This window comes from Callithrix jacchus, chromosome 17, assembly GCF_049354715.1.
Source record: "Callithrix jacchus isolate 240 chromosome 17, calJac240_pri, whole genome shotgun sequence".
NCBI classification, from domain to species: domain Eukaryota; kingdom Metazoa; phylum Chordata; class Mammalia; order Primates; family Cebidae; genus Callithrix; species Callithrix jacchus.
The window spans coordinates 35,989,192-36,016,780 of record NC_133518.1 but is presented as its reverse complement, the minus strand read 5'-3'; the positions used below and the strand labels follow the sequence as shown (position 1 = coordinate 36,016,780).

The window sequence follows — 27,589 nt, the reverse complement described above, 5'->3', positions numbered from 1 at the left end:
TTCCACCACGAAGAAATGATGGATGTTTGAGGCAATGAGTATCCTAAATTCTCTGATTTAGGTATCATACACTGTATGAACATATCAAAATATCACTGCCCATAAATCTGTACCTATATCATGTATCAATAAATAATTTTAAAAAAGAAGAGAAACTGTTTACTTGACATAGTGTTCTTTGCTTTCTAAAATTCCTGTGAGTGAATTAGAGAAAAATAAACATCATAAAGAACATTATTTTCTGGTGGTTTTAGAACTTTGTTCTAACATGCATCTTCATTCAATAGGCCAGAAGAATTAAATCTCCTGTTGTCCTCAATCTGGTAAATACACTTAGCAGTTGGACTATCAGAAAAACTTTTTGCCCACTTTTAAATGCTAATGCCAGAGTAATGCATTTTAGTGTTAGTTTTTGGTTATTAAGATAATAATTGCTAATATATTCTTAGGTGTTATTGAGTTAATAATATTTATAGAATATAGTTTAAGGATATCACATTCGATAATTATGCCTTCAGATATTAGCAGGAGTGTATAAGTTACACATAAATAATAAAAAATGTTTAAAAATTTTTATAAAATGTTATTGATGACATTGTCTTATGCTGTTAAATGTTTCGGAAGTATAATATAAATCCATTTTAAAGTTTTGTACTAGGAAAAAGATGAGTAGTACATTTTCCTTTACATTGTCTGCCAGGGATTTAGAGAAGAATTTTGTCTAGCAATGCTCCTTGGCTTCAAATTTTTCCAATTATTTTTCATATTTATTTTATCAATATATTTTAATTAGATGCCTAAATCCTTTTGAGAAGTAACTAGATTATGAAAGATTTCAATTATGTTAATTATTTAACTATCAATATTTTAACCAGTGAATCATTACCTTCCAACTGCTGTTAAATTTTTTTCAGTGAAGAAATCTATACCAAATGGAGCATAGCTCCAGAGAATTTCCTTAGCAGCAATATAGTAATGTATAACATGTGTCCCAGTAACATCTGTTGAAGGTTTCTGGCAATTACTTACATTGAAAAATGCCTGCATACTCTCTGAAAAACAGTAAACCCAAAAAGAGAATGTTATTAAAACATTCAGACAATTTTCTTGGTCAAGATGTATTTTCAGTTTTAGCCAACAATATCGAGACTTTCTATTTCTTTGAGAAATATGATGTATGAAATCGATGGAAAAAAACATAAAATGTATGAAATAAGTACAAAAGTCAGGATGCAAAAGTGAATATTAAAGGGATATATATTATTAGAGAATAATAACCAACTTTGGACCAAGTCTTATGTGAAGATGGTGCCTATATACTGAGAAGAATTTGAGAGTCCAAGAACATCTCCCCTCATGAACATGAAATTACTACTAGTAGCCACTAATGAGTTAGTTGGTTTAGTTCATTAACTACTTGGCAGGAAGAAAGAAACTCAAGGCATGAGAAGATCAGTCCTGTGTTTTAATTTCAGAGCACTGTTGGTGGGAATGTTAATTAGTAGAGACTTTTTGAAAGACAATTTGTTAAAATTAAAAGCAGGCAGTGGCTCATACGTGTAATCTCAGCACTTTGAGAGGTCGAGGCAAGTGGCCTCACTTGAGCCCAGGAGTTTCAGAATAGCCTGGGCAACATGGCAAAACCCCATCTCTACAAAAAAATGTTTAAAAAGTCAGTTACGTGTGGTGGTGTGTGCCTGTAATGCCAACTACTCCGGAGGCTGAGGTGGGAAGATTGCTTGAGCCCAGAAGATTGAGGTTGCAGTAAGCCATAAACTCTAGCCTGGGCAATAGAGCAAGATTCTATCTCAAAAAAAAAAAACAAAACTCTCTGCTATTATATAGTTTCACTTCTTGATAGTCATGAGAAATATTTGCACATACATGAAAAGGTATTAACTAAGTCTGGGCATGGTGGCTCACGACTGTAATCTTAGCACTTTGGAAGGCCGAGGCAAGTGGATCGATCACCTGAGGTTGGGAGTTTGAGACCAGCCTGACCAACACAGAGAAACCCTGTCTCCACTAAAAATGCAAAATTAGCTGGGCATGGTGGCACATGCCTGTAATCCCAGCTACTCAGGAGGCTGAGGCAGGAGAATTGCTTGAACCCAGGAGGCAGAAGGCAGAGGTTGTAGTGAGCCAAGTCGGGCCACTGCAGTCCAGTCTAGGCAACAAGAGCAAAACTCCATCTCAAAAAAAAGGTATTAACTGTAACATTGTTAATAAACCAAAAAAGCAGTAGCAATTTAAACATCTATCAGTAGGCAAATGGTTAAATAAATTACAGTACAACCAAAATATGGAAAACTATGCAACAGTTAAAAAGAATGAGTTAAATGTATTGGAAATACATGAAAAGAGACTTTAAGACTTTGATATGAGTGATGAAAACAACAGAATATTATATGCAGTGTGATCTACTTACATAAAACAAAACACAAAACATAGCTGTGTGTTGTTTCTACATGCTCATGTTTATGTTGCGTGAAAGTGTAGAGTAAACAGGTTTTCTAGTACTTGCATGAATTTATTACAGTGATTAAGATGGTGATTGGGTGGAGCTGGACTAGTGGTATGTCCTTAAAGCAGCTCTCCAAAGCCAAACACTGACTCTGATATGCGTGCTATTTTTTCTGTGGTGTAAGCATGCCCATTGTGACCAGTTTGAAGCTACCAATAGTTTAACGGCTGGATTATTTAACTCTCAGCTCTTTGAGCTGGTATGAACAGGCTAATACATACTGCATTAGACTTCTTTCTCTTTCTGCCTGCCTCCCTCCACCTATTTTTCTACCTCTTTTCTTCCCTCCCTCCTTCCATTCTCCCTCTTTTTTGTCTCCATTCTTTCCTTCCTACCTTTCTTTCCGGCAAAGATGTATTGATATATTCTTGTAATTACCAAAAAAGAAAAAAAAAAAGGAGTAAATTAAAAAGCAGAAAAGCTGCAGAAGGACACAGAAAGAAAAGACACACAGGAGAAAGTGATGGCATCCCATCAGCCAACAAGGCTTTGAGGCATTTTCTCACTTGGTCTAGGGCTGACACTAGTCTTTCTGCAGAGCTGAGGTGGAAAGACTGACTTGAGGGCATGATCTGAGAATAAGGTAGATGGGAGGTATTGGTGGAACTGAGTGTACATTTTAATCTGAAAGTGATCATCTTTTCTAAGTGACAGCTTTTTGTCCCTAAATCCAGTCCTTGAGTTATAAGAGCCGCGAGTGGTTCTTCCTTTTCTCACAGCCTGGGGAGGGATGCAGCACATAGAAAATCCTGATAAATACTTGTCATTTAGTGGTTTGAATAATTAATTGAAACATGATACTAACCAAAGTTCAGGACTTACAAAAAGAAAGGTTTTTCATCAGAGAAATAAACTTCATTTTTCTACCAAAAAAATAAAGTTAAATTCTTTAATTCTAATGAAAATTATGTTTTCTGATTGAAAAATAACCCAGAACATTTACATGATTATATATAGTTTGGTCATATTCAGGAATAGAAAAGATCAATAACTTCATAACTGACCATTCTGTCATTAAATGGCAAATGTGATTGGAGAGGGAAATAAACAAAAATAAGGAGGATTACTTGAGTAATGAATTAGAAGTATTGGGTTCTGCATAATTTCTTGCTCTGCTTCCCATAGGATTTTGATACTTGTCTCCTGAATTAAAGAACAAACTGTAATAATATCTGCTCTGTCTGACACTCAGGGTTCTCACTCAGGGTTTATATTCTTACAATGGATATGAAAGTTTTTGTAAAAACAGCAACCCAATCCTATATACTTAAAAGGATGTATAGTAATCGAGTGAAAAGATGTCAGGGACCTGGGTTCCTGGGTTCCATCACTGACTGTTTCCAAAAGGAATGTTGGATATCAGTTTCGTCATTTGTAAGGTAAGACACTGTAATGGGTTGTGACCTTGTAAGTTTTCCGACTCTGTATTTATTACACAAAAGTTATAAATCCCTACCATATATCTGGCATCCCAGCATCCACTCTCCGGGGCCCTTGGCCACCATGAAGGCATCTTCCAGTGAGGAGGGGAAGACCATAATTGTGTCCTTTCTGTGATTCCGAGAGATCAGAGTTTGTCCGTGGAGGTAGATGGAGTGTATGTCAGCCCCGCCACCCATGCCAACAAAATACCACTTGACCCTATCTTCAGCACACATGGTGAGATTTGGCAGATTTCCATACACGTATCCATTTATTGCTGAAAATAAATGTATATTAATCCATGAGGCATGATAGATCAGTGCCACGTGATAAAAATTTGATGTATTTCCTTATTATATTAATATAAACTTCCCAGTGTCAACATTGTTCTCACACATAATCTACAACATCTGATTTGTGTTTCATAGAAAAGGAGGTCGTATGCATTTTGTATTGTGAGAAATGAGGGGAGCACAAAGGCTTAAAGGCAAGAGGTAGAAACCTGAAAGGCAGGAAGCAGTGAAAAAGGAAAATAATAGAGACTAAGTTCATGAAACCAGAAAGCAAGGATAAAGGTGATGGAGTATGGAGACATCATTTCTGAAACAAAAATACTATGTTGGATAAAAACACATATTCATAAAAATGTGGTCAATTATGTCTTCGTTATTCCGTATTTTATGACTTAAAGATACATCTTTCTTATGTTTTTATCACCTATTTTTAGTCAATATCAGACTTCAGAAAACAAACGTGGATCAAATTTGCTATCGGACTTAGGAAATGCATGTCAGCCAGTATACTCTGAGTGAAACGCTGAAAAATAGAAACTCAATTAAACAAACTTAAACAAAGGGAAATGACTAAATACAATCATAGAAGTTAGATTTACAAGATATTATGTATGAGAAAGTTCTTTTTAATCTTACATTGCATACTCATGCTCTCCTCAAAACTGGGATCACTAGTGTTGATTTTGCCAGATTCAGTAAATGCACGAATATTTTCATCACTATACCAGCTACTTCTTTCATCAGTTGTAGAAAACATCAGAAAATAAGACCTGTCAATATCTTTTTCAGTGTCTCCGATCAGCGTCCCTAAAACAAAAAACACATTTCTTACTTTTCATGGAGACATTAATTAGAACCATTGTCAAAGATAAAACTACTTTTACAATAAACAGTTTTGTTAATTGTTAGGGCCCATGAAAAAGGTAAATGTTTGCCATGTGTTTGTCAGTTTTTGTGAAGTTTGCAACAAACTTTAAAAACCATATTATATCTATGAAACCAAATTTAAAGAATCCATACTCATCTTTACTTCAAATCAGTAACTTTCTGCAGTATCTATCTGCATCTGATGACCATTAACGCGTGAGATTGCTCAAAGTCTCATAATTTGTGCCTTCTCTAATGAAGGATAACTTGTTCATACCAATTCATTTATTCTTCTGTGTATATACTCAACAAATGTTTATTGAATGTTTGTAATGTATCAAGCACTATGGCAAGTGTTGGGTTCATAAAAGTGAACAAAATACCTATCTACCCTTGCAGAGCATATAATCAAGGGTGGAATCCATCAATAAATAAGATACTAACTATAGTGTGTAAAGTTCTGTAGTTAGGAAGACTCAGTGTTTGGGAGATGATTAATTGAATCTTGGGTATGGAAACCTCTGAAGGCAGTGACACCTCAGTTGATACTTAAAGGATGAGGAGTTTGCTGGGGTATACCTGTAGAGAAGATTCCAGGCAGCAGTTAAGCTAAAAGGAATTTGGACTTTATCATCAGAACAATTAGCAGTCATTAAAGGATTGTAAGCAAAGGAGTGACAGAATCAGAATCATCCTCCCACCTTCTCCTCACAGACAGAAAGCCAAGTGGAGATCAAATCAAAGGGGAAACACTAGAGACTGGTGGGCAGTTAAGAGGCTGCTGCTGGTATCTGGCAAAAGGATGGCAATGGCCTGAACTAGGTTAGAGCTGAAGAAGAACTAGGTTAGAGCTCTTCGTGGAGCTGAAGAGGAGTGAGCTGATCTAGTGATGTGTAGGAAGTACAGGTAGTGGGATTTGATTGATGTATTTAGGAAGTAGTGAGGGAGAGGGCAGTATCAGGAATGATACCCAGTGTTTTGTCTCTGGTGACTAACTGGAACGTACTGGAGCCATTCCCCAAGGCAGGGAACACAGAAGGAAGGGAGAGATTCAGGGCAGGAAAAAATGATGGGTTTTGGAATATGATGTATTTAGGTACCAATGAAACACCCAAATAGAGATGTCAAGTTGCCAGCCCTGACCATCAGTAAAGGAGTTTGAACCAAAGTTGTAGATTTCAGATTCATTAACACACAGATGGAGACAAATGACTCAGAATGGATAAGATCACTCTGAGAGCTTAGCGTGAACAAAAGAGAAAAGTGCCTAGGACAGTGGGATTACGATTGTTATATATAAACATAACATATAAAAATATTATATATGAATTATCAGCCAAATATTTTATATCAGCCTTATATTTAAAACCATAGGGCATAAATCAACATAACTGTAAACGAGAAGCTTTCTTTCTTTTTCTTTCTCTCTTTCTTTCTTTCTCTCTCTCTCTCTCTCTCTCTTTCTCTCTCTCTCTCTCTCTCTCTCTCTCTCTCTCTCTCTTTCTTTCTTTCTTTCTTTCTTTCTTTCTTTCTTTCTTTCTTTCTTTCTTTCTTTCTTTCTTTCTTTCTTTCTTTCTTCTATCTTTCTTTCCTTTCTCTTTTTTTGTACAGATGCAGTTTCACTATGTTGCCCAGGCTGGTCTTGAAATCTTGGCCTTAAGCAATCCTCCCACCCTGGCCTCCTAAAGTACTGGGATTACAGGCATGAGCCACTGCACCCAACCAAAGAACCCTTGATGACAGTTCACATACTTGCCTTTGAGAATGCAAAGCATTAAGTTATCTTACTGTTTAAAAAGAAAAGGGAGAAAGTTTGGAGATGTTCAGACTAGATAGCCTAGATAGACTAGATACTGTTTAAGTTAAATATAACAAACACTTATTCTTTAATTTGCCATTATGCAGTTGAGTTTCTTGCAAGTTTGAGAAGGTCAAAAAGCTCTTCCAAAGTTGATTTTAAAAGGTATCTCCCAAGGAATGTGATTTGTAACCATGAGACTATGTGTGTTTACTATAGGAAACTGCAATTGTTAAAATATTTATTGAAAAAAACTGTTTACCTAAAATTTAAACTTTGATTGTCATGGGAAGTTAAATTCATTCATTAACTTCGTAAAAATCAAGTGCTATCACTTTGTTAATCTTGTTTTAATGAACCAAATCAGAATTTTCCAAACTCTGTATTTCCTTGCAAGTTTGAAACCTATCAGTAAAACTTCCTCCTGGCAAGAATTATTAATAAACTGATGATTCTAACTGATGATTTAATTTACCTTAAAACATAAACATAAAAACATAAACTTAAAAAAAACATAAACAATGCAACAGACCTTCCTTTTGCAAGGCTGTCATATTATCAGGATACATAGCACCTAGAAAACATATTCTGCACCGTGGCAGTAAGTTTGAATGAAGATGGCTGAAGCGAAGTTTATTGGGTTGGACTACCATCTAGTGATCAACCTACATTATTGATTGAACTGAGGGTTGGACTTGAGATCGCCATCTAGTGCTCAGAGTTCAAGATGGCAAGTTTTCATTCTTGACTGGAAAATCAAAGTTAAAGCAGGAAAATGGAGCACCTTGGATAGGAAAATTCCTCTAGGAGAGCAGAGGACAGCCTACCCATTCCGGTTTACTCTTTTACTGCAGTGAGATTAAAAAAAAAACTTACCTCTTTTACAAGTCAGAATTGGTCCAATAAGTCCCGAAGGCACGTCTTTTACAGTGTCTACATGTGAGTGGTAAATCCTTGTCACACAATTACTGTCATTGGGGCCAGGTCCCTGCTTTTCTTCTACATACCACTTGTAGGTATATTGTTTCCCTGGCTCCAGATAGTCATCTTCCTTTTGCAAGCCTGTCGTATTATCAGGATACATAGCACCTAGAAAACATATTCTGCACTGTGGTTACAGTAAATATTGGATAACACTATTTTGAATGTGACTCAGGCTTCCTCCATTAAGCTATGAATGTATGGTAATCTGTATTTCTTTAAAAGTGTGCATTTCTCTCCACCATTTCCCAGATTCCTACCTCCCTAAATCCCCCTTAGTTGGCGTCTACCTGAATGCTCAGTTTGGCTGCAGTTTTTAAACCAAATTGGAATGCAGCAGGCGGTATATTAACAGGCCATCATCACCTTTGCTGATGGATCCAACAAATATTTATTTTGCACCTACCATGTGCCTAGACCTCAGATGCAGAGGTAACCTCTGGATTCCCGAGTTGCCCTCCATGTTTTCTTCATGGCTAGTCACACTTGGGACCCAGGGCACCCAAGGGTGTCCCTGTTATTTCCAAGTAGCCCACTGCCAAAGTGGCCTCTGCCATTACTCTGAACTATTACCTCAGTTCTGACTTTGGACCCTTGCGCTCTTTTCTTTCTTCTTCTCTGGCTAAAATTTTGCCTCAGATCCTTACCCCTTGTGGCTGGGATCCTGCTAAATATGGATAAAAGTCCTTTATTCAATAAAAGACTTTGAAGCATGAGCAGCCTCCAATTCTTTATTCATCTTTTTGGACCCTCCTGTTCCACACTGAACATGAAGAGATTATGACTGGCTGACTTTTGTACTTTCTTCCCGCCCAGCGGCCCATCTGGAGCTGCTTCCGGTCATGGTCCGGTTTCCTGAGTCTGTTTCAGTCCAGAGGATTAATTCAAGGCCTGTTTCTAGTTCTTCATGCTTCCCTGAGGGAATCATCAAACCTCAATCTAAGTTCTGAGAGTTGATTAAAAAATAAACAAATAAAGCAAACTCTTGTTAACATTTTTCACATTATATGTCTGTAATATAGACAATTTTTCTCTTTTTTTCATAGAATATATTTAAAGAGCAATAATCATTGCAAGATGGTTATATAACATGGCAAAATGATGATGATAGATGAATAAAATGGCATATGGGATTTCCACGACCCTGCATTATCATAGAGCCTCTGTCGGAAGAAGCACTCATTCTATAGGTGGCACTCTTACCAAGTTGGCCTAAAGTTCCAATTTTCTAAAGATTTATACCAGGCCTTTTAAAAAACACATTTCAAACACTGGGAAAAAATATCTATGTTCTACTCAAGACAAGCCCAAACTCTCTTTTCCTAGCTTTCTTTGCTTTCTCCCAAAAACTCATAAAACCCCACTTGTTGGCTTTCTCTTCCCCTCCCTTTTTTCAAAATTAGGATGTATCTGTGACTGTAGATGAGTATGAGAGAAGATTCTGTCTGGAAGTAGCGATTTCTCTTGAAACTTATATCTTTCCAAAGGGTGATCCTCATCTACTAGGAAATGGAAACGAGGTGGGGGCAGTATAGGATTTCTGCCAACCTAACATTTAGCTCATACTGGCTAGCTATGTGCAGAAAGCAGAAACTGGACCCCTTCCTGACACCTTACACTAAAATTAACTCCAGATGGATTAAAGGCTTAAACATAAGACCTAACACCATAAAGACCCTAGAAGAAAATCTAGGCAAAACCATTCAGGACATAGGAGTAGGCAAGGACTTCATGAACAAAACACCAAAAGCATTGGCAACAAACGCCAAAATAGACAAATGGGACCTAATCAAACTCCACAGTTTCTGCACAGCAAAAGAAACAGTCACTAGAGTGAATCGACAACCAACAGAATGGGAAAACATTTTTGCAGTTTACCCATCTGACAAAGGGCTGATATCCAGAATTTACAAAGAACTCAAACAGATTTACAAGAAAAAAAAAAAAAAAAAAGCCCGTTAGTAAGTGGGCAAAGGATATGAGCAGACACTTTACAAAAGAAGACATACATGAGGCCAACAAACATATAAAAAATGCTCATCGTCACTGGTCATCAGAGAGATGCAAATCAAAACCACATTGAGATACCATCTCACGCCAGTTAGAATGGTGATCATTAAAAAATCTGGAAACAACAGATACTGGAGAGGATGTGGAGAAATAGGAACACTTTTACACTGCTGGTGGGAGTGTAAATTAGTTCAACCATTGTGGAAGACAGTGTGGCGATTCCTCAAGGACCTAGAAATAGAAATTCCATTTGACCCAGCAATCCCATTACAGGGTATATATCCAAAGGACTATAAATCGTTCTACTGTAAGGACACATGCACACGAATGTTCATTGCAGCACTGTTTACAATAGCAAAGACCTGGAATCAACCCAAATGCCCATCGATGATAGACTGGACAGGGAAAATGTGGCACATATACACCATGGAATATTATGCAGCAATCAAAAACGATGAGTTCGTGTCCTTTATAGGGACATGGATGAACCTGGAGAACATCATTCTCAGCAAACTGACACAAGAACAGAAAATGAAATACCGCATGTTCTCACTCATAGGCGGATGTTGAACAATGAGAACACATGGAAACAGGGAGGGGAGCACTATACACTGGGGTCTGTTGGGGGGAAAAGGGGAGGGACAGTGGGGGGTGGGGGAGCTGGGGAGAGAGAGCATGGGGAGAAATGCCAGATATAGGTGAAGGGGAGGAAGGCAGCAAATCACACTGCCATGTGTGTACTTATGCAACTATCTTGCATGTTCTTCACATGTACCCCAAAACCTAAAACGCAATAAAAAAAATAAAACATTTAGCTCATGAGCGTTTCTTACAAAACAAAACAAAACAATGCCTTCTTTTTTTCTTATGTGGTGAGGGAAAAGTGTTTCATTTCCTAGGATTTGCATAAGGGCTGTTACTCAATTAAGATGAGAAACTGAAAAAGAACTGTCATGGGTATAAACATTAAATAGGTTGGAAGTAGAGTCTGCGTCACTGTAAACCCCACGTAGTTCACAATGCTGACCGGTCCATGATCACCTGGCTTTTTCTAATGTGATGTGCTCATACTCCCCATAAGCAAAACTCATGAATGCAGGAAAGAGGGTCTGCTTACCTTCATTTTCTTTGGAGTAGGTGAGTCCATGAGGATGAAAACTATAAGGTCTTGAAGCATTATTTTTTGCATGTACATAAATGAAGTCTCCAGTCTCTGCCTTAATCATTGGACCTAAAAATCCCAACCATGATGGTTTTTCAATGATCCTTTGAAATGTATTATCAGTATATTGAAAATACAAAGCCTTTTTATAAATAAAGCTCTTTCTTGCTTGACCTCCTTGTAAAAATTCTCTATAAACAAACCAAAAAGACAGAACTTTAACCAATTTTGACTGGAAAGAAACAAAATGTTAAACAAATTAAAATGAGAGGTCAAAAGCTCCACAGCTAATTTTGGCAGATAAAACCTGGAGGCAAGAGAATATGTGAAGGGAGTCAAAACTAGGTGTAATTGATGAGAAGAATGTTGAAATACTGAATGAAGAAATCAAATACAAATGTAGTAAGTAAAACGTGGCATTTTTGTTTAAAAGACATACCAAATTCTTTAAACTGAACTGCATATAGATTTCTAACCCCACTTTAAAGTTACTTTAGCATTCAAATAGTAGGTCAATTCCCATTATATAGGACTGTTGACACATTTGAATGAATTTGTGGATTTATTGGTAGCATTAGGGTGTTTTTCCCCTAAACCATGGGAAATCAGAACCCCACTCATGTCCTCTATATTTTCCTCTCTCAAATATCTGAAGAGAAAACTTAAGAAAATGGCTTCACACATATCAAAAGGAAAGTGTTTTATACCTTGTCATGTGAACAAAAGTAATGATAAATAGAATTAGCTATGATCTGCAAAATAATGTGTCAGGAGGGCAAAAGTGGCAATAATTACAGGAAAGAGCAATTTTGGATTTGTATTTCTACCTCTTTTTTATACCATATTTAAGCTAAACAAATGAAGTGGTTCTAATGGCATATGTGCCCTGAAAGTGTCAATCATGAGAAAGTCTTCATCAGCATTTCATCAATGATCAACAATTACCAACTTTTGCTTTAGATAGTAACTTTTTAAATGCAAAGGATTACTTACAGGTCTTCAGAGAAAGCCTTTCCATTGATCATATTTTTACCAGAAGGAGCATAGTTCCAAATGATTTCTTTAATGCCTATGTAGTAGTGCCTATCTATTGCCCAACCTGGAGAACTAATAACAAACAGAAAAGTCAATGGTAAAAGCATCCTCATTTTCAAAGTCTGAGCCTGGAGAAGCTAACTGAGTAGGGCTTGCCTATCTTTTATAATCCAAGCTTACATATTTGTGTGTATTTACATACATCAAGTTACATAAGAGCTTATTATGTCTTCATTAACATATATGTCATTTGCATTCCAAGTGGTTTTGGATTTCATTGTCAAGTGAGGTGAAATGTTGCACAGCACACTGGATCGTTAGGCTGCCCATCATCCATCGTCCCTTGATAAATTATCTATTCCTAAATTATAGAAATATTCTCCTGTCTAGCCTCTAGTCTCCACTTTCTTACTATTTAGTCCATTCTATGTACCATTCCCAGAAAATTCTTGAAATGCTACCTTTATCAAGTTTTTCTACTGGATTACTGGATGATAATTTAAAATTTCTTGTCATATAAGACTTTCATTAAGTTATTCTCAAACTTCTTAGCATTTAAGGCTATTCATATAATCTAGGCCCCAATCTGGTATCTCTGATACTCCACATTTTTTCTCAAAATTCACTTACAGGATCCCTTCGTTTTGGGGAGTTGTCTTCCTAGGAACACAGTGTGAGGCAGGAAAGAACGCAGAAAACCTGAATCAGACAACCTGAGTTTGACTCTTAGCTCTGCCACTTTTCAGCAATGCGTAATTAGGTAACTTCATTTCTTCAGTTATAAAATAATAATATTACTTACCCAGTTAGGAAGTTGTGTAAATTCAATGACAGCCATCTTGTGGAGGAGCTTGGGGCCACACAAGGAAGCTGGTTCATAGTCAACATTTAACAGGTGTTATTTACAATACTTCCTTTTCATTTTTTTGTTATAATATGCTTTCTGAACTTACCTTTTTTGTGCCCATTTCCCAGCCTGATCTTCCCTCCCTCAGCCTCTCTTTTTTTTGGCTAATCCAAATTTTTCCCATTCTCATTCTTTAAGATTCAACTGAAACTTTACCTTCTCAGTGAAGACTTCCCTGACCATTTCAGCTCACAAACATGCCCCTCTCTGAATTCTCCAGCTGCAACACAGGCTGTCAACCAACTACAGCCTGCTTCAGATTATTGCTTGAATGTCCATGTGGTATTTACTTTTCTCCAATAGGTTGTAACTCCTATAGATTAGGAAGCATTTATTCTATTTCCTGGAGATATCAAGAAATGCTAAATTTAAAGGTTACATTTATTGAACAAATAGAGTGCCTTGGCAGAGGCTACAATAAGTAAGGAAAGAGCAGGAGTGTTTATAAGCCGTTGATCTGATCTGGGTATCATCATGTATTGTAATATCTATTACTATTAGGTATTGTTTGAGATTTTAGAATTAGAAAGCTACAGTGTGTTTCAAAAGTAAGGCTCTGATTTAGGTTTAGAAACCCATGGTTAGAAACATTAAGGTAGCACAATCATATGGTATATGAGTAAGATCTACTGCTTGATAGCACAAAAGGGTGACTGGAGTCAATAGTAACAACTATACATAAAATAATACAAAGAATGTAATTGGATTGTTTGAAACTCAATGGAAAATGCTTGAAGGGATGGATACCCCATTCTTCATGATATGTTTATTTCACATTGTGTGCCTGTATCAAAACATTCTATGTACCCCACATATACATACACCTACTATATACCCACAAAATTGTTTAAAAATTTAAAAAGAATATGGTATGTATCATTCTGTAGCTTGCTTTTATTCATCAACTATATGTCTTAAATGTCTTTTATGTCAACTCTTAGAAGTCTAGTTCTTTCATTTTAACTGCAGCATAGCTTTTCCTATTTTTAATATAAAAATACACATAATATAAAAATTAATATAAAAATACTATAATTTATTATTAATTATAAAAAAGTGCTATAATTTATAGGTTTATTTAGACAGAGTTTTGCTCTCTTACCCAAGCTGGGATACAATAGTGCATTCTCAGCTCACTGCAACCTCTGCCTCCTGGGTTCAAGTGATTAATGTGCCTCAGACTCCAAGTAGCTGAGATTACAGGTGTGTGCAACCACACCAGGCTAATTTTTGTGTTTTTAATAGAGACAGCGTTTCACCATGTTGGCTAGGCTGGTTTCAAACTCCTGGCCTCAAGTAATCCACCTGCCTAGGCCTCCTAAAGTGGTGGGATTACAGACGTTAGCCACCACACCCAACCTGTTTTCCAAAACACACAAAAATCAAAGTATATTTTTTCCCATGAGTATATATAGATATCTATACATATTTAAGAAAATGCCACATACCCTACACGTCAATACTCCAAAAAGTGTTGGAGTATTGGATGAAGAGATAAAATATAAAGGTAGCAAGTAATATATGTGGCATTTTGGTTTAAAAGACATACCAGATTCTTTGGGCTGAACCATATATATGTTTCTTATCTCACTTTAAGGTTACTTTAGCTCTCAAGGAGTAGATCACGCTCCATGATTTAGGATTGTTTACACAGTTAATTACATGAACAGCCCAGGCTTTGGCAGATATTAAGTCATCTGCAGATCTTGAAAGGAATTAGGAAAAGCTGGGTCTCCTGAAAGGACCTTGGCACTGGGAGAAACCATCCACAGAAGATTCAAGAGAAGAGATTTACATCCCACACCTTTTGAGAAACAGTTGAAAGGGCTGGCAAGAAGACCCCAGGCAAACACAACGTGTCACAGGAGAAAAGGATTATACATGGGCTCTCTGCCTCAAGGAAGAAATTCAACTGGGTTTGAATAGTTGGAAGCTACAGGCCCACAAATTTAGCTCTATATATGGAAGAACCTTAAAATCTTCCCTGTCACTGTGGCCTGAACTAGCAGCTGTAAAAGCACCTACCCACCAGGCAGGAATGGGATTCCTTAAATGCACTTGCAAAGACCCTTCCTCCCAACATTTTATGACTTCTTTCTCATTCTCATAGGAACATTAATTTTACTCCAGAATGTAGATAACAAAGGATTGATTCGGCTAGCATTTTTTTTTTCTGCAGAAGGTATCCCAAAAAGTGCAAAAAAGTCTCATATATCCAATTCAAGTAGATCTACCTCCAGTTCAACTCCACCATTTACTACCTGACCCAGAGTCCTGTTATCTGTAACACAGGGCAATAATCATTAAAGTTCAGGGCTCCAGTGAGCACCTAGCCTCTACTTTGACACAGAGCAGGCACATGGAGAAGTCAGCTCTCGGCTCCTGGACAATCAAAAAGGTAGAATATGGTATTGGTAAATATTTGTTGTCTCGGTTCTTCTCAACAGATGACTAGGAAAGTTGGCTGCTATTTTTGTTTTCCTGGTTGAAGGATGAAGGGTCAAGCACTCTTTCTTAGGTCAAGTGATTGCTTGTCAAGATGAAATACTTGTTGCAGTCCTTTCTGTCCCTCCCTGCATAGCCCTAAGCAGATCAGTCTTTTGTTACAGCAGTGTTTAAAGTTGGTCACTATCATTTGACTATATTCTTGGTTATAGCTCAAGAGCTATAAGTTTACTTAGCTAAACTTTGTTGAATTTAGCTTGAAGGTGTGAGGCTTAAATACCTTGGAGGAAATACCTTGGAGGAAATACTAGAACTGTAAATAAATTTAAGAAATAAATAGAGCAAATAAAAATGTACGTAAGGGACTAGTGATAATAGGATCTTATGTCTGTAAAAACTTTGCTATATAGAAAATATTTTATAAATAAAAATTATTACCTTATGTAATTTTCCCAACAGTTTCTCCCTTAACCCCACCCCTTCCTTATACCCATTTTGTACATAAGAGACCAAAAACTCAAAAGGTCAAGTAACTTACTGTAGAATGCACATTTTTCCAAATTGGAATTTGGATTATTGGATTCCAAATCAAATTTTCTATTCCTTTCTTGCTACCTGTCATAGCATTGGCTTTGTTTAAGTGTGTAGACTTCTTTATTATCTACAAATGCTCAGTTTTTCTCAGAATATATGGCTCTAATTATATCTTCCAACAAGGCTGATAGATTAGATATAAATGATGCTGGGGCAAGATGGGGAGTTTGAAGACACTGTGGAGGATGTCAGTCACTGGTAGAGCCATTTCCATTCTTTGTCTTACTTCCACCATTAACCACCATTTGTTGAAAGTCAGCTCTTCTTTAGCCCCTTTGTAAATACTAGCTCTAATTGTGCCAGCAACCCTGAAAGGGACGCTTATTAAGCTCTCTTTTATAGATAAAGAAACTGGAACTTGATGGTTTTAAACAACTAGCCAAAACAATAAAGTGTTATTGCCAGAATTTAAACCAGGGCCCTAAGGCCTGGTGGATGCTGTACTATTAAACTCCTTGCCTTGTAATCAAAGTTATTCCATGAAAAACTATCAACCAGTAAGAAAAACATAAATAAGTAGAGCAGCTAGCAGCTGGGACAGAAAGTTCCTCTTCAGTTGGAGCCCCGAGTCCTTCACAGTTTAAGGCTATGCACATCACAAGCTTTTGGAATATGGGATAGACTACACAAGGGGCTTGAGGCCCATAAAGCAAGGAATAGAAGGGAACAGTGGAAAGATACTGAAGAACAATAAGAAGACTAAAGCAGCCCCTGACATCCAGCTGTCCTGGTACTAGTGGCTATGTTTTGCCCAACTAAGAGCTGCCCTGGCACTCACAGCTAGGCCCTGGTGTCCTCTGCTTGGGCATAAACCATTTCCCAGAACATCAACATCAGACAGCACCACTCTGTGACCTTGATGGAGCCAGAAAAAAACAATACCACTCCAGAAAAATGTCTGATTATTGTTGATGAAAAGACTCAAACTCTAAAATATTTTAAAACATTTATTCTGAATCATGAGTGACCATAGCCCATGACACAGCCCTTGGGAAGTCCTGTGAACACATGCCCAAGTTAGGGTGCAGCTTGGTTTTATAGCATTTCATGGAGGCAGGAGACAACAATCAAATACATTTAAGAAATACATTGGTTTGGATAGAAAGGCAGGATAATTAGAAATAGGGGTTTCCAGGCTATAAGTAAATTTAAACATTTTCTGGTTGACAATTGGTTAAGTTTGTCTAAAGACCTGGGATCAACAGAAAGACAGGTCTGGGATAAGATAAAGAATTGTGGAGACCCAAGTTCTTATTTGCAAAGAAAGCCTTTAGGTAGTAGGCTTCAGAGACAACAGATTGTAAAATGTTTCTTACCAGACTTAAAGTCTGTGTTGATATTAATGCTGATAGGTACAATGAGGCATGTCCAACACCCTGCTGCCTGTCAAGCCCTGAAACAGTCTCCAGGTAAAATTTTAAAAGATCCCTGGCTAAGGAGGAAGTCCCTTCAGATGGTTAGGAGGGGCCTTACAATTTTATTTTTGGTTTACAATATCCATGAGAAACATCAACATTGTCCAAATCTCATAAATAACCATGCATTCCCTGACTGCATTTTATGGCTCTAGCTTTGTTTTATTCTTTACCAATTATAGCTTTAGCTTTGTTTCATTCTTCTTGGGTTCAAGTAATCTTCCCACCTCAGCCTCCCAAGTAGCTGAGAATACAAACATGTACCACCACACCCAGCTAACTTTTTTTGTAGAGACAAGGTCGTCTTGTGTTGCCCAGGCTGACTGTGAACTCCTTAACTCAAGTGAACCTCCTGCTTGGCCTCCCAAAGTGCTGAATGTGTTTCTATTAAAAACATCTACAGTATGTTGTAATCACAACTTTTTAGCATACTGTTAGCTTAAAAAGAAAAATATAGGTTGACTGCAAAAATTTATTTGCAAGTAATTCATCACTTGGACCTCAGAATGACTTTTTTCCATTGAAGCAATGTTGCAAGTGGTTGGTGAGTTTCATTTTTGCCTTCCCAATGCCATTGTAAATCCAAATGTAGATAAAATAACCAAAGATAATTGCTATTAAAAATATGTACTTAAAAACAATCCATTGGAAACTGCAAGCAAACCAAAATATTGTGTTAGGATTTTATCTTGAGAAATGAAACCAATAAAAAAAAGCTTATTTTATCTTATGTTAAATCTCACTGTTTAAAATTTATTAAAAATGGCAGTTATTGTGGCTCAAACTAATATTTAATACAATTTTGATTAGGTTTGTAAGTCTTTGCCAAATCTTAAAATGAACCAAGAATGAACAATCCAAAATGTTTGGCTTTGAATGTTACAATTTTTGTTGACATAGCTGTAAGAGAGCACAATATCAAGTCCTTTATTTCACTGTTGATTTTTGCAGTACCTTTATGAGTAGGGTCATTTTGCCTAAATATTAGAGGGCGCTTCACTTTTTCCAAGGACATCTCTTTTTTTTTTAAATTTTTTATTGGATTTTAGGTTTTGGGGTACATGAGCAGAGCATGCAAGACAGTTGCGCAGGTACACACATGGCAGTGTGCTTTGCTTTGCTTCTCCCCTTCACCCACATTTGGCATTTCTCCCCAGGCTATCCCTCCCCACCTCCCCCTCCCACTGGCCCTCCCCTTTTCCCCCCAATAGACCCCAGTGTTTAGTACTCCCCTTTCTGTGTCCATGTGTTCTCATTTTTCATCACCCGCCTATGAGTGAGAATATGCGGTGTTTCATTTTCTGTTCTTGTGTCAGTTTGCTGAGGATGATGTTCTCCAGATTCATCCATGTCCCTACAAACGACACAAACTCATCATTTCTGATTGCTGCATAATATTCCATGGTGTATATGTGCCACATTTTTCCAATCCAGTCTATTATCAATGGGCATTTGGGTTGATTCCAGGTCTTTGCTATTGTAAACAGTGCTGCAATGAACATTCGTGTACATGTGTCCTTATAGCAGAACGATTTATAGTCTTTTGGATATATACCCAGTAATGAGATTGCTGGGTCAAATGGAATTTCTATTTCTAAGGCCTTGAGGAATCGCCACTCTGTCTTCCACAATGGTTGAACTAATTTACACTCCCACCAACAGTGTAAAAGTGTTTCTTTTTCTCCACATCCTCTCCAGCATCTGTTGTCTCCAGATTTTTTAATGATCGCCATTCTAATTGGCGTGAGATGGTATCTCAGTGTGGTTTTGATTTGCATCTCTCTGACGACCAGTGACGATGAGCATTTTTTCATATGATTGTTGGCCTCATATATTTCTTCTTTCGTAAAGTGTCTGTTCATATCCTTTGCCCACTTTTGAATGGGCTTGTTTGTTTTTTTCCTGTAAATCTGTTTGAGTTCTTTGTAAATTCTGGATATCAGCCCTTTGTCAGATGGGTAAACTGCAAAAATGTTTTCCCATTCTGTTGGTTGCCAATTCACTCTAGTGACTGTTTCTTTCGCTGTGCAGAAGCTGCGGAGTTTCATTAGGTCCCATTTGTCTATTTTGGCTTTTGTTGCCAATGCTTTTGGTGTTTTGTTCATGAAGTCCTTGCCTACTCCTATGTCCTGGATAGTTTTGCCTAGATTTCCTTCTAGGGTTTTTATCGTGCCAGGTCTTATGTTTAAGTCTTTAATCCATCTGGAGTTAATTTTAGTGTAAGGTGTCAGGAAGGGGTCCAGTTTCTGCTTTCTGCACATGGCTAGCCAGTTTTCCCAACACCATTTGTTAAACATGGAATCCTTGCCCCATTGCTTGTTTTTGTCAGGTTTATCAAAGATTGTATAGTTGTATGTATGTTGTGTTGCCTCCGGTGCCTCTGTTTTCTTCCATTGGTCTATATCTCTGTTTTGGTACCAGTACCATGCTGTTTTGATTACTGTAGCCTTGTAGTATAGTTTGAAATCCGGTAGTGTGATGCCCCCCGCTGTGTTCTTTTTGCTTAGAATTGACTTGGCTATGCGGGCTCTCTTTTGGTTCCATATGAAGTTCATGGTGGTTTTTTCCAGTTCTGTGAAGAAAGTCAATGGTAGCTTGATGGGGATAGCGTTGATTCTGTAGATTACTTTGGGCAGTATAGCCATTTTCACGAAATTAATTCATCCTAACCATGAACATGGAATGTTTCTCCATCTGTTTGTGTCCTCTCTGATTTCGTTGAGCAGTGGTTTGTAGTTCTCCTTGAAGAGGTCCCTTACGTTCCTTGTGAGTTGTATTCCAAGGTATTTTATTCTTTTTGTAGCAATTGCGAATGGCAGTTCGCTCTTGATTTGGCTTTCTTTAAGTCTGTTATTGGTGTAGACGAATGCTTGTGATTTTTGCACATTGATTTTATATCCTGAGACTTTGCTGAAGTTGTTTATCAGTTTCAGGAGTTTTTGGGCTGAGGCGATGGGGTCTTCTAGGTATACTATCATGTCGTCTGCAAATAGAGACAATTTGGCTTCCACCTTTCCTATTTGAATACCCTTTATTTCTTTTTCTTGCCTGATTGCTCTGGCTAGAACTTCCAGTACTATATTGAATAGGAGTGGTGAAAGAGGGCATCCTTGTCTAGTGCCAGATTTCAAAGGGAATGCTTCCGGTTTTTGTCCATTCAGTATGATATTGGCTGTTGGTTTGTCATAAATAGCTTTTATTACTTTGAGATACGTTCCATCGATACCGAGTTTATTGAGGGTTTTTAGCATAAAGGGCTGTTGAATTTTGTCAAATGCCTTCTCTGCGTCAATTGAGATAATCATGTGGTTTTTGTTTTTGGTTCTGTTTATGTGGTGAATTACGTTGATAGACTTGCGTATGTTGAACCAGCCTTGCATCCCCAGGATGAATCCTACTTGATCATAATGAATAAGTTTTTTGATTTGCTGTTGCAATCGGCTTGCCAATATTTTATTGAAGATTTTTGCATCTATGTTCATCATGGATATTGGCCTGAAGTTTTCTTTTCTTGTTGGGCCTCTGCCGGGTTTTGGTATCAGAATGATGTTGGTCTCGTAAAATTATTTGGGAAGGCTTCCCTCTTTTTGGATTGTTTGAAATTCCAAGGACATCTCTTAATCTATGCTATTCAAATCATTCTTTTGATACACATAACCTGTCATTACCCTGTTTGCTTTGCTCTTCTTCAAATGTTTACCAGATTCTTGTCAAATATTGATGTGTGATTCATGTAGTTCCTCATCACATCCAGTCACTTTTAAATTCTGCTGTTTTCATTTAAGTGGCATTCTGTTTGCTCCATGAGAGCAACAAATATATTCACACAATTAATATGGAAGTATATTTGTAACAATGGGAAGAAATGTTTAAATGGAGATTACCATAAGCGGTCACTTCTAATGCTCTGGAAAAATCTTACCCTACAAGAAACCAAAGTGTCACTCAGGAGATGGGAGGAACACACTTTATTATGCTGGTGGGCCCAGAAGGGTTTGCACCCAAAAGTCTGGACCCTGGCTTAGAACAGTTTACAGTTTTTATAGGTAAGGGACGGGGAAGTAGCTCAGGGCTTTAGACAACACAGCAGGTTTTAGACAACGTGGCAGTTTCTCTCAAGGGTTTTCCAGTTAGTAAGCAATAAACTGATGTACAGAAGCAGGAAGAGGCCGTTATTAACAAAAGTAGGGGCAGTTTTAAAACAGGGACAGTTGCGGACTACATGCTGACAAAATAGACTTGAAGTTTGTAGATATTTTTCAGTGTCTGGGCTCTGCAGAGTTAGATATTTACTGTAGTCTTTTTCAGTCTGGGCTTGTTTGTACCTGTCCTTGGGGAGGTTTTTCAAGTATTTGAAGGGATTGGGTGTTGTGATCTAACTGTGTCAGCATTAGGGAGCACCCCAAGCTTTGTAATGCTGTAGTTCTTGCAGGCTTGTAGAGAAACTGCCTTGGTGGTTTTCAATAAGATGGTGAAAAGTTCCCTGGATTACCACTCAGAGACTCTTGGTCTCTTCCCTTACTTTCTCCCAAACAAGTGGAATCTTTCTCTGTACTGAGCTTCCTACAGCTAGAAGTGGGATGACACAAGGACCTTTGTGTTTAGCACTACTGGGACTGCGCTGAGTCAGACTTGAAACCAGTACAGCACCGGATTTAGCCCCAGGCTCACTGTAACTACTACCTGGCTACTGCCTACATTCACTTAAGATTTCTAAGGCTCTACAAGCAGCAGGCAGTGAGGCCAACCAGGCTTGTGTCCTTCCCTTCAGAGTGGCAAGTTCCCCCAGACCCTGGGTGAGTCCAGAGATCCTGTCTGAGCAGCAGGAATGCAAGTTAAAAACCTTCTAAATCTACCTGGTACTTTTTCTGTAGCAGCTAATGTGGCACTCACTGACACAAAGTCCTTTCCACTCTTCCTTCCTCTTTCCACAGGCAGAGGAGCCTCTCCCTATGGCCACCACCATCATAAATCCTTGCAGACTACTGCCAGGCTACTAATGATGTGCATTTAAGATCCAAGGGCTCTTCTGTCAACTTATGGTGAATACTGCCAGGCCTGGGTCTCAGCATAGTGGGCTCCCCTCTGGGCCAGGGTAGATTCAGAAATGCCACCCTAGTGTCAAGGCCTAGAAGTGGGGACTCCAAGAGCCTTCCTGGTGCTCTGCTTTACTGTCATTGAGCTGGTACCTAACATGCAAGACAAAGCTCCCTTTAGTTTTCTTTCTGCTATTCTCAAGCAGGAGTCTTTCCCCTTAGCCACTATCTGAGAATGTGCTGGGTCTCACTTGAAGCCAGCAAATCTGAGTCTCACCCAAGGTGCATGGTGTCTTGCTAGTGGTTGGGAGCTCTTTGGTCAGGACTGGGTCCTTACCCTCAAGGCAACTGGCTCCGTTTTTGTGCAAGGTGTGTCTAGACACATTATCCTGGAGCTGGGGCCTGGAATGGGGGCCTCATGACTCTTCCCAGTGCCCTATCCTACTGTGGCTGAGCTGGTATCCAAGATACAAGACAAAGTCTACTTTACTCCTCTCTCCTCTTTTTAAGCAGAAGAAAGGAGTCACTTTCATTGCTGCAAGCTGTGCTGCTTGAAGTTGGGGGAGGGGTGGCACCATCATTCTCTTAGCCACCCGGACTGGTGTCTCACTAGGTTACATGCTGCCCAAGTCCACTGGCTTCCAGCTTAGCACAGCACTACTACTTGCCTAGGAGTTGTAATCCTTGTGGCCTAGACTGCCTTTCATTTATTTGGCATCCCAGAGCACTTTAGCCCATGGTGGCAAGGCCCGCTCAAGCTCAAGTTCTGACTACTGGGGTGGGCAATTCCCTTTGGGAAGGGGTAGTCTAAATGCTTCCTCTATGGGTGGGCATCAGTTGAGTTCAGATCTGATTTGTTTTCTGCAGTGACAAGACAGCACTGAGTTCAATACAAAGTCCCATAATGACTGTGCTGTCCCTCCCTCAAGTGCACAGACTCTCTCCCTACCACGGGGCTGATGCTGGGGATGTGGGAGGGGTAGTGTCAGTGATTCAAGACTGTTTTTCCTACCCTCTTCAATGCCTCTTTCAGCAATATAAAATTAAAGCCAGGTACTGTAATTATTCACCAAATCTTTGCTTCTTATGAAGGTGCTTTTTGTGTAGATGGTTGTTAAATTTGGTGTTCCTGCAGTGGATGGAGGGGATGATGGGTGGGAGCTACTGTTTGGCCATCTTGCTCTGCTCCTCTGCAAAAGCCATTTTAGCAGCCAAATCTCCAGTTTTACTTTACATATATTTTATTCATTTTGCATTTTAAAGACTCTTCTTTTGTCCATTCCTCTACTTTTTAGTTTGAAATTTCAAAATACAGAAAAGTAAAAAAAAAAAATGGACACTACAAACACTTGTATTCCCTTTGCCTGGATTCGCCAATAATAAACTTTTGGCACATTTGTGTTCTCTCTCTATATATATATACTTTTCTCTGAGTCATTTAAAAGTAATTTGTAGATATGTCACTTCTAATACTCAGCACGCATTTGGATAAGGACATTCTCATACACCACCACAACCTTGATACGGAAAACTTGTCTAATACAGAGTGCCTAGTCAAACTTCACCAATTATTTCAATAATGTCCTTGTTCTTTATATCTTCTTTTCTTTCTTTTCTTCTGATCCAGGAACCAGTCAAGTAATATGCTTGCATTTAGTCATCATATCTTTATAGTCTTCTTTTAGAAGAGTTTTCTTGAATTTTTGGTCTTTTATTAGATTTACATTTTTGAAGAGCATAACTAGCTGTCTGTGAAATGCTGCACAATTTCCCAAATCAGATTTTGTCTGATTGTTTTAGCATTATTAGATTCAGGCTAAATAGTCTTTGATAAGAATACTACATGGGTAATATTGCGTACTTCCTTTCCTATTGTATCACATTAGGAGGCTTGTAAAATTAGTGCACATCTTTATTGGTGATGTTACAAATCTTAGTTTGGGTTTCCTAAAAAGCAGACCCTGAGACAAGGATTTGGACACAATTAGTTTATTTGGGACATGATTCCAGGATGCACAATGAGAGAGTAGGAAAGTGAGAGAGGGAAGAGAGAAAAGCGGGTAAGTGAGTTACTACTAGGGGTAAGTGGTGTTCAGTTGGACTGGGGATTCTGAGTGACTGAGTAATACCACCCTCATATTTATCCTACTGAAAGACAAGGAGATTATGAAATTTGTCTACCAACTCTTGTTGTTTGAAAGTAACATACTTCTATACTCAGAGAATATCTTTAGGTAGAGAGATGTATCAAGTCGTTTGCCTGTTCTGAAGCTGTCTGCAGAAGCCCTATGTGGTGGACCAAAGGGCCCTGACAGTGTTGCCACACTCAACTTGGTCGCTTGAAGAAGATGGTGTCTGCCAGAGCTCTTCATTATAAAGATATCTTTCTCCTTTTGTAATTTATAAGTAACCTCAAAGGTAAGATTTTGAGATCAAATGGATGTCTTAACACCCAAGCACATTTTCACTCGATGTTAGTATTATTCATTCATAACTACTTAATACAATGGATCAAATCCTATTTCTGATCCCTGAGCTCCAAAAAACATATAATTAATGAGGTTTAACCTTACCTGAGCTCCTGATGCCTTTGAGTCTTCCCCTCTGGCTATCTTCTTAGGTCTTTCGGTTCAAAGGAACTTATCCCTCGAGTTTTTCTAGTGTTACAGAATCTGACCCAAGATACCAGGAACTGCCTCCGTGATTCTTGTAAATGTTTTTCTTTCAATCTCTCTGTTCCTATGCCTACAGCTGGGTCTATCTGTACTTTGCCAAACTAGATAAAAACGAAAGGCCTAGAATTCAGAGGCAAAACAAAGAGATTTACTTTCTCACATTCAAGAACACTAAGAGGCTCTCAGAAACCTCATTTTTTCAGCTCAAAAGAAGATGAAGGACTCCTCCATGGCAGGCAGTGTTTGTATTTACTAGAGTTCCCATCATGGTAGACTTGATGGATTTTCTAGAGAAGCAGGACTCAGCCAATATATTCTAGCCTGCCTTCTGAGGCAGAAGCTCCCATGCCCCATTCATTTCTAGGGTTCTTTTTGTTGCAGCTAAGCTGGCACTCAAACACTGACACAAAGTCCTTTCCACTCTTCCTTCCTCTTCCACAGGCAGAGGAGCCTCTCCCTATTCATTTCCCAGGCTCCTCATTTCTAGGTTCTTTTTTTCCCCTAGATCCCTCAGGAATAGCTTCATCTGGATGCACTGAGGCCAAGAAAGCTCCTTCAGTTCCCATTTAGCAGGGGTATGTGTCCTTGGTCTGTAGAGGAAATTCTAGCTCTCAGCCCAAGGAAACCTAAACAAGGTTCAACTACCAACAAGTGCTTTCTGTTATATCCATTCTAGGTATAGTGTTTCTGGAAGTGGAGAAACAGAGTTACACTGAAGATAAAAGGGAGTTGGGGAGGCCCAGAAGCTGTATTGAGTTGATCTATAAGGATTTCAGGGTCCAAAGTTTGTCTATAGACACAAGTGAGTTCTTCTTAACATGTTTAGAATCACTCAACTATATTAGTCTTAGTGCCTAGAGTGGTAGGTTATGAACTCTAGGGCTCTCAGAGGTACTTAAACTTCTGAGGGCAAATGGAGAAGGACCACATTCTGGGTTGTACAGAGATTATTTACTAATTTTAGAGAATATGATAAAGGCCCCAAGACCTCAGTATTAATATCAGTTCTTGGGATGATATGCTTGAGGCTTTTTGTGAACTTGAATTCCTCAAGATTCCTCCAATAAGACCTTTTGTATAAAATCTAGAACCTACTGTTAAAGACCCAGCAATAGCCAGAGTGACACTGTACTCTGCCTTGGTGAACACAGCTCATCTTCTGGAAAGTACTCTACTTTCTTCTGCATTATGTATCACCTGTACTTCTAACCCTAAATAACGTATTATTTATTTTTGAAGAAACAGGAATACCAAGTAATATGGTTTGGATCTGTGTTCCCACCAAAATCTCATATTGAAACGTAATCCCCAATATTAGAAGTGGGGCCTGGTGGGAGTTGATTGGATTGTGGGAGCAGATTTCTCATGAATCGTTTAGTACCATTTCCTTGGTACTGTCCTTGTGATGGTGAGTGAGTTCTTGCAAGATCTGGTCATTTAAAAGTGTGTGGGACCTCCCTCATCTCTCCTTTGCTCCTGGTCTTGCCATGTGAAGTGCCTGCTCCCCCTCTGCCTTCTGGCATGACTGTAAGTTTCCTGAGGCCTCCCCAGAAGCTGAGTAGATGTCGACATCACGCTTCCTGTACAACCTGCAGAAACATGGACAATTAAACCATTTTTCTTTATAAATTGCCCAGTCTTGGGTGTTTCTTCACAGCAATGTGAGAATGTACTAATACAGAAAGCATAACCTACTCTCAATCAGTTTAGAAGTTTATTTTGCCAAGGTTCAGGTATGCCTGGGAAATCAGTCTATGTCTTTCTCCAAAGATTATTTTGAAGGATTCAATATTTAAAGGGGAAAAGCAGGCTGGAGGGGAAAAAGGAAGGGTATGGTCATAATACTGAACCCACGTTTCAAGAGAAAAAGAAGCAGATAAGGAATAGTCAATTATGTATTCATCTCCTGCTCACTAAATTGGCACTTTACATAGGATAAGGTGAACACAGAACAGCTACCTGTGAAGATATTTAACCTTTTGTCTGTAGCTGTCTGCTTAGGAACAAAAGGAAAGGCAGCTTCTTGCATGACTCAGCTTTCAGCTTTTTTCCTTTTGGCATAGTGAATCAAGGTCCCAAGTTTTTATTTTCCTTTTGCAAAACTATTTGTGAGAAAAGGGTAACTGTGCTACTGTTAGATGAAGGTTCCTGGGAGAAGATCAGCTGAGGTGTTTTTAAGTCACAGTTTTGTTTCAGCTACCTGAAGTTTTAAGAGTCATGGAAAGTCAGGAGTGACTTCTGCTAAACACCGGGCTCATCAGAGTCAGAGAAGCCAGCAAGCCTATGGTTTGGACCAGGTACTGAACATTTGATAAGAGTGTGCCAGGTGTAATGAGCTACTGTTTATTTCCCTTTAAAGCTTTCATGTCCTAACTCCAGCTCTCAGGTGTAGGCCAAAAGAAGCACTTCTGTGTAGCAAAATGAA

General features: G+C 38.5%; 1 protein-coding gene across 5 annotated transcripts in view; it reads right to left on the bottom strand.

The window, feature by feature from the left end:
* Positions 1-27,589, bottom strand: part of LOC103788828 (ceruloplasmin-like) — a 60,019-nt gene that overhangs the window by 29,299 nt on the left and 3,131 nt on the right. The window contains exons 3-11 of one of the 5 annotated variants that reach the window (XM_078354020.1): positions 25,063-26,753; positions 13,156-13,342; positions 12,895-12,962; positions 12,051-12,164; positions 11,013-11,248; positions 7,781-7,993; positions 4,876-5,046; positions 3,981-4,223; positions 887-1,052 (exon numbers count right to left, since the gene is read on the bottom strand). In XM_078354020.1, coding sequence (XP_078210146.1) covers positions 887-1,052; positions 3,981-4,223; positions 4,876-5,046; positions 7,781-7,993; positions 11,013-11,248; positions 12,051-12,164; positions 12,895-12,962; positions 13,156-13,182 — 1,238 coding nt within the window. In that variant the 5' untranslated portion in view covers positions 13,183-13,342; positions 25,063-26,753. Of the gene's footprint in view, positions 1-886; positions 1,053-3,980; positions 4,224-4,875; positions 5,047-7,780; positions 7,994-11,012; positions 11,249-12,050; positions 12,232-12,722; positions 13,343-25,062; positions 26,754-27,589 lie in introns of those variants that run through there. The other 4 variants (XM_078354022.1, XM_035278462.3, XM_078354021.1 and 1 more) reach the window with 4 other exon arrangements.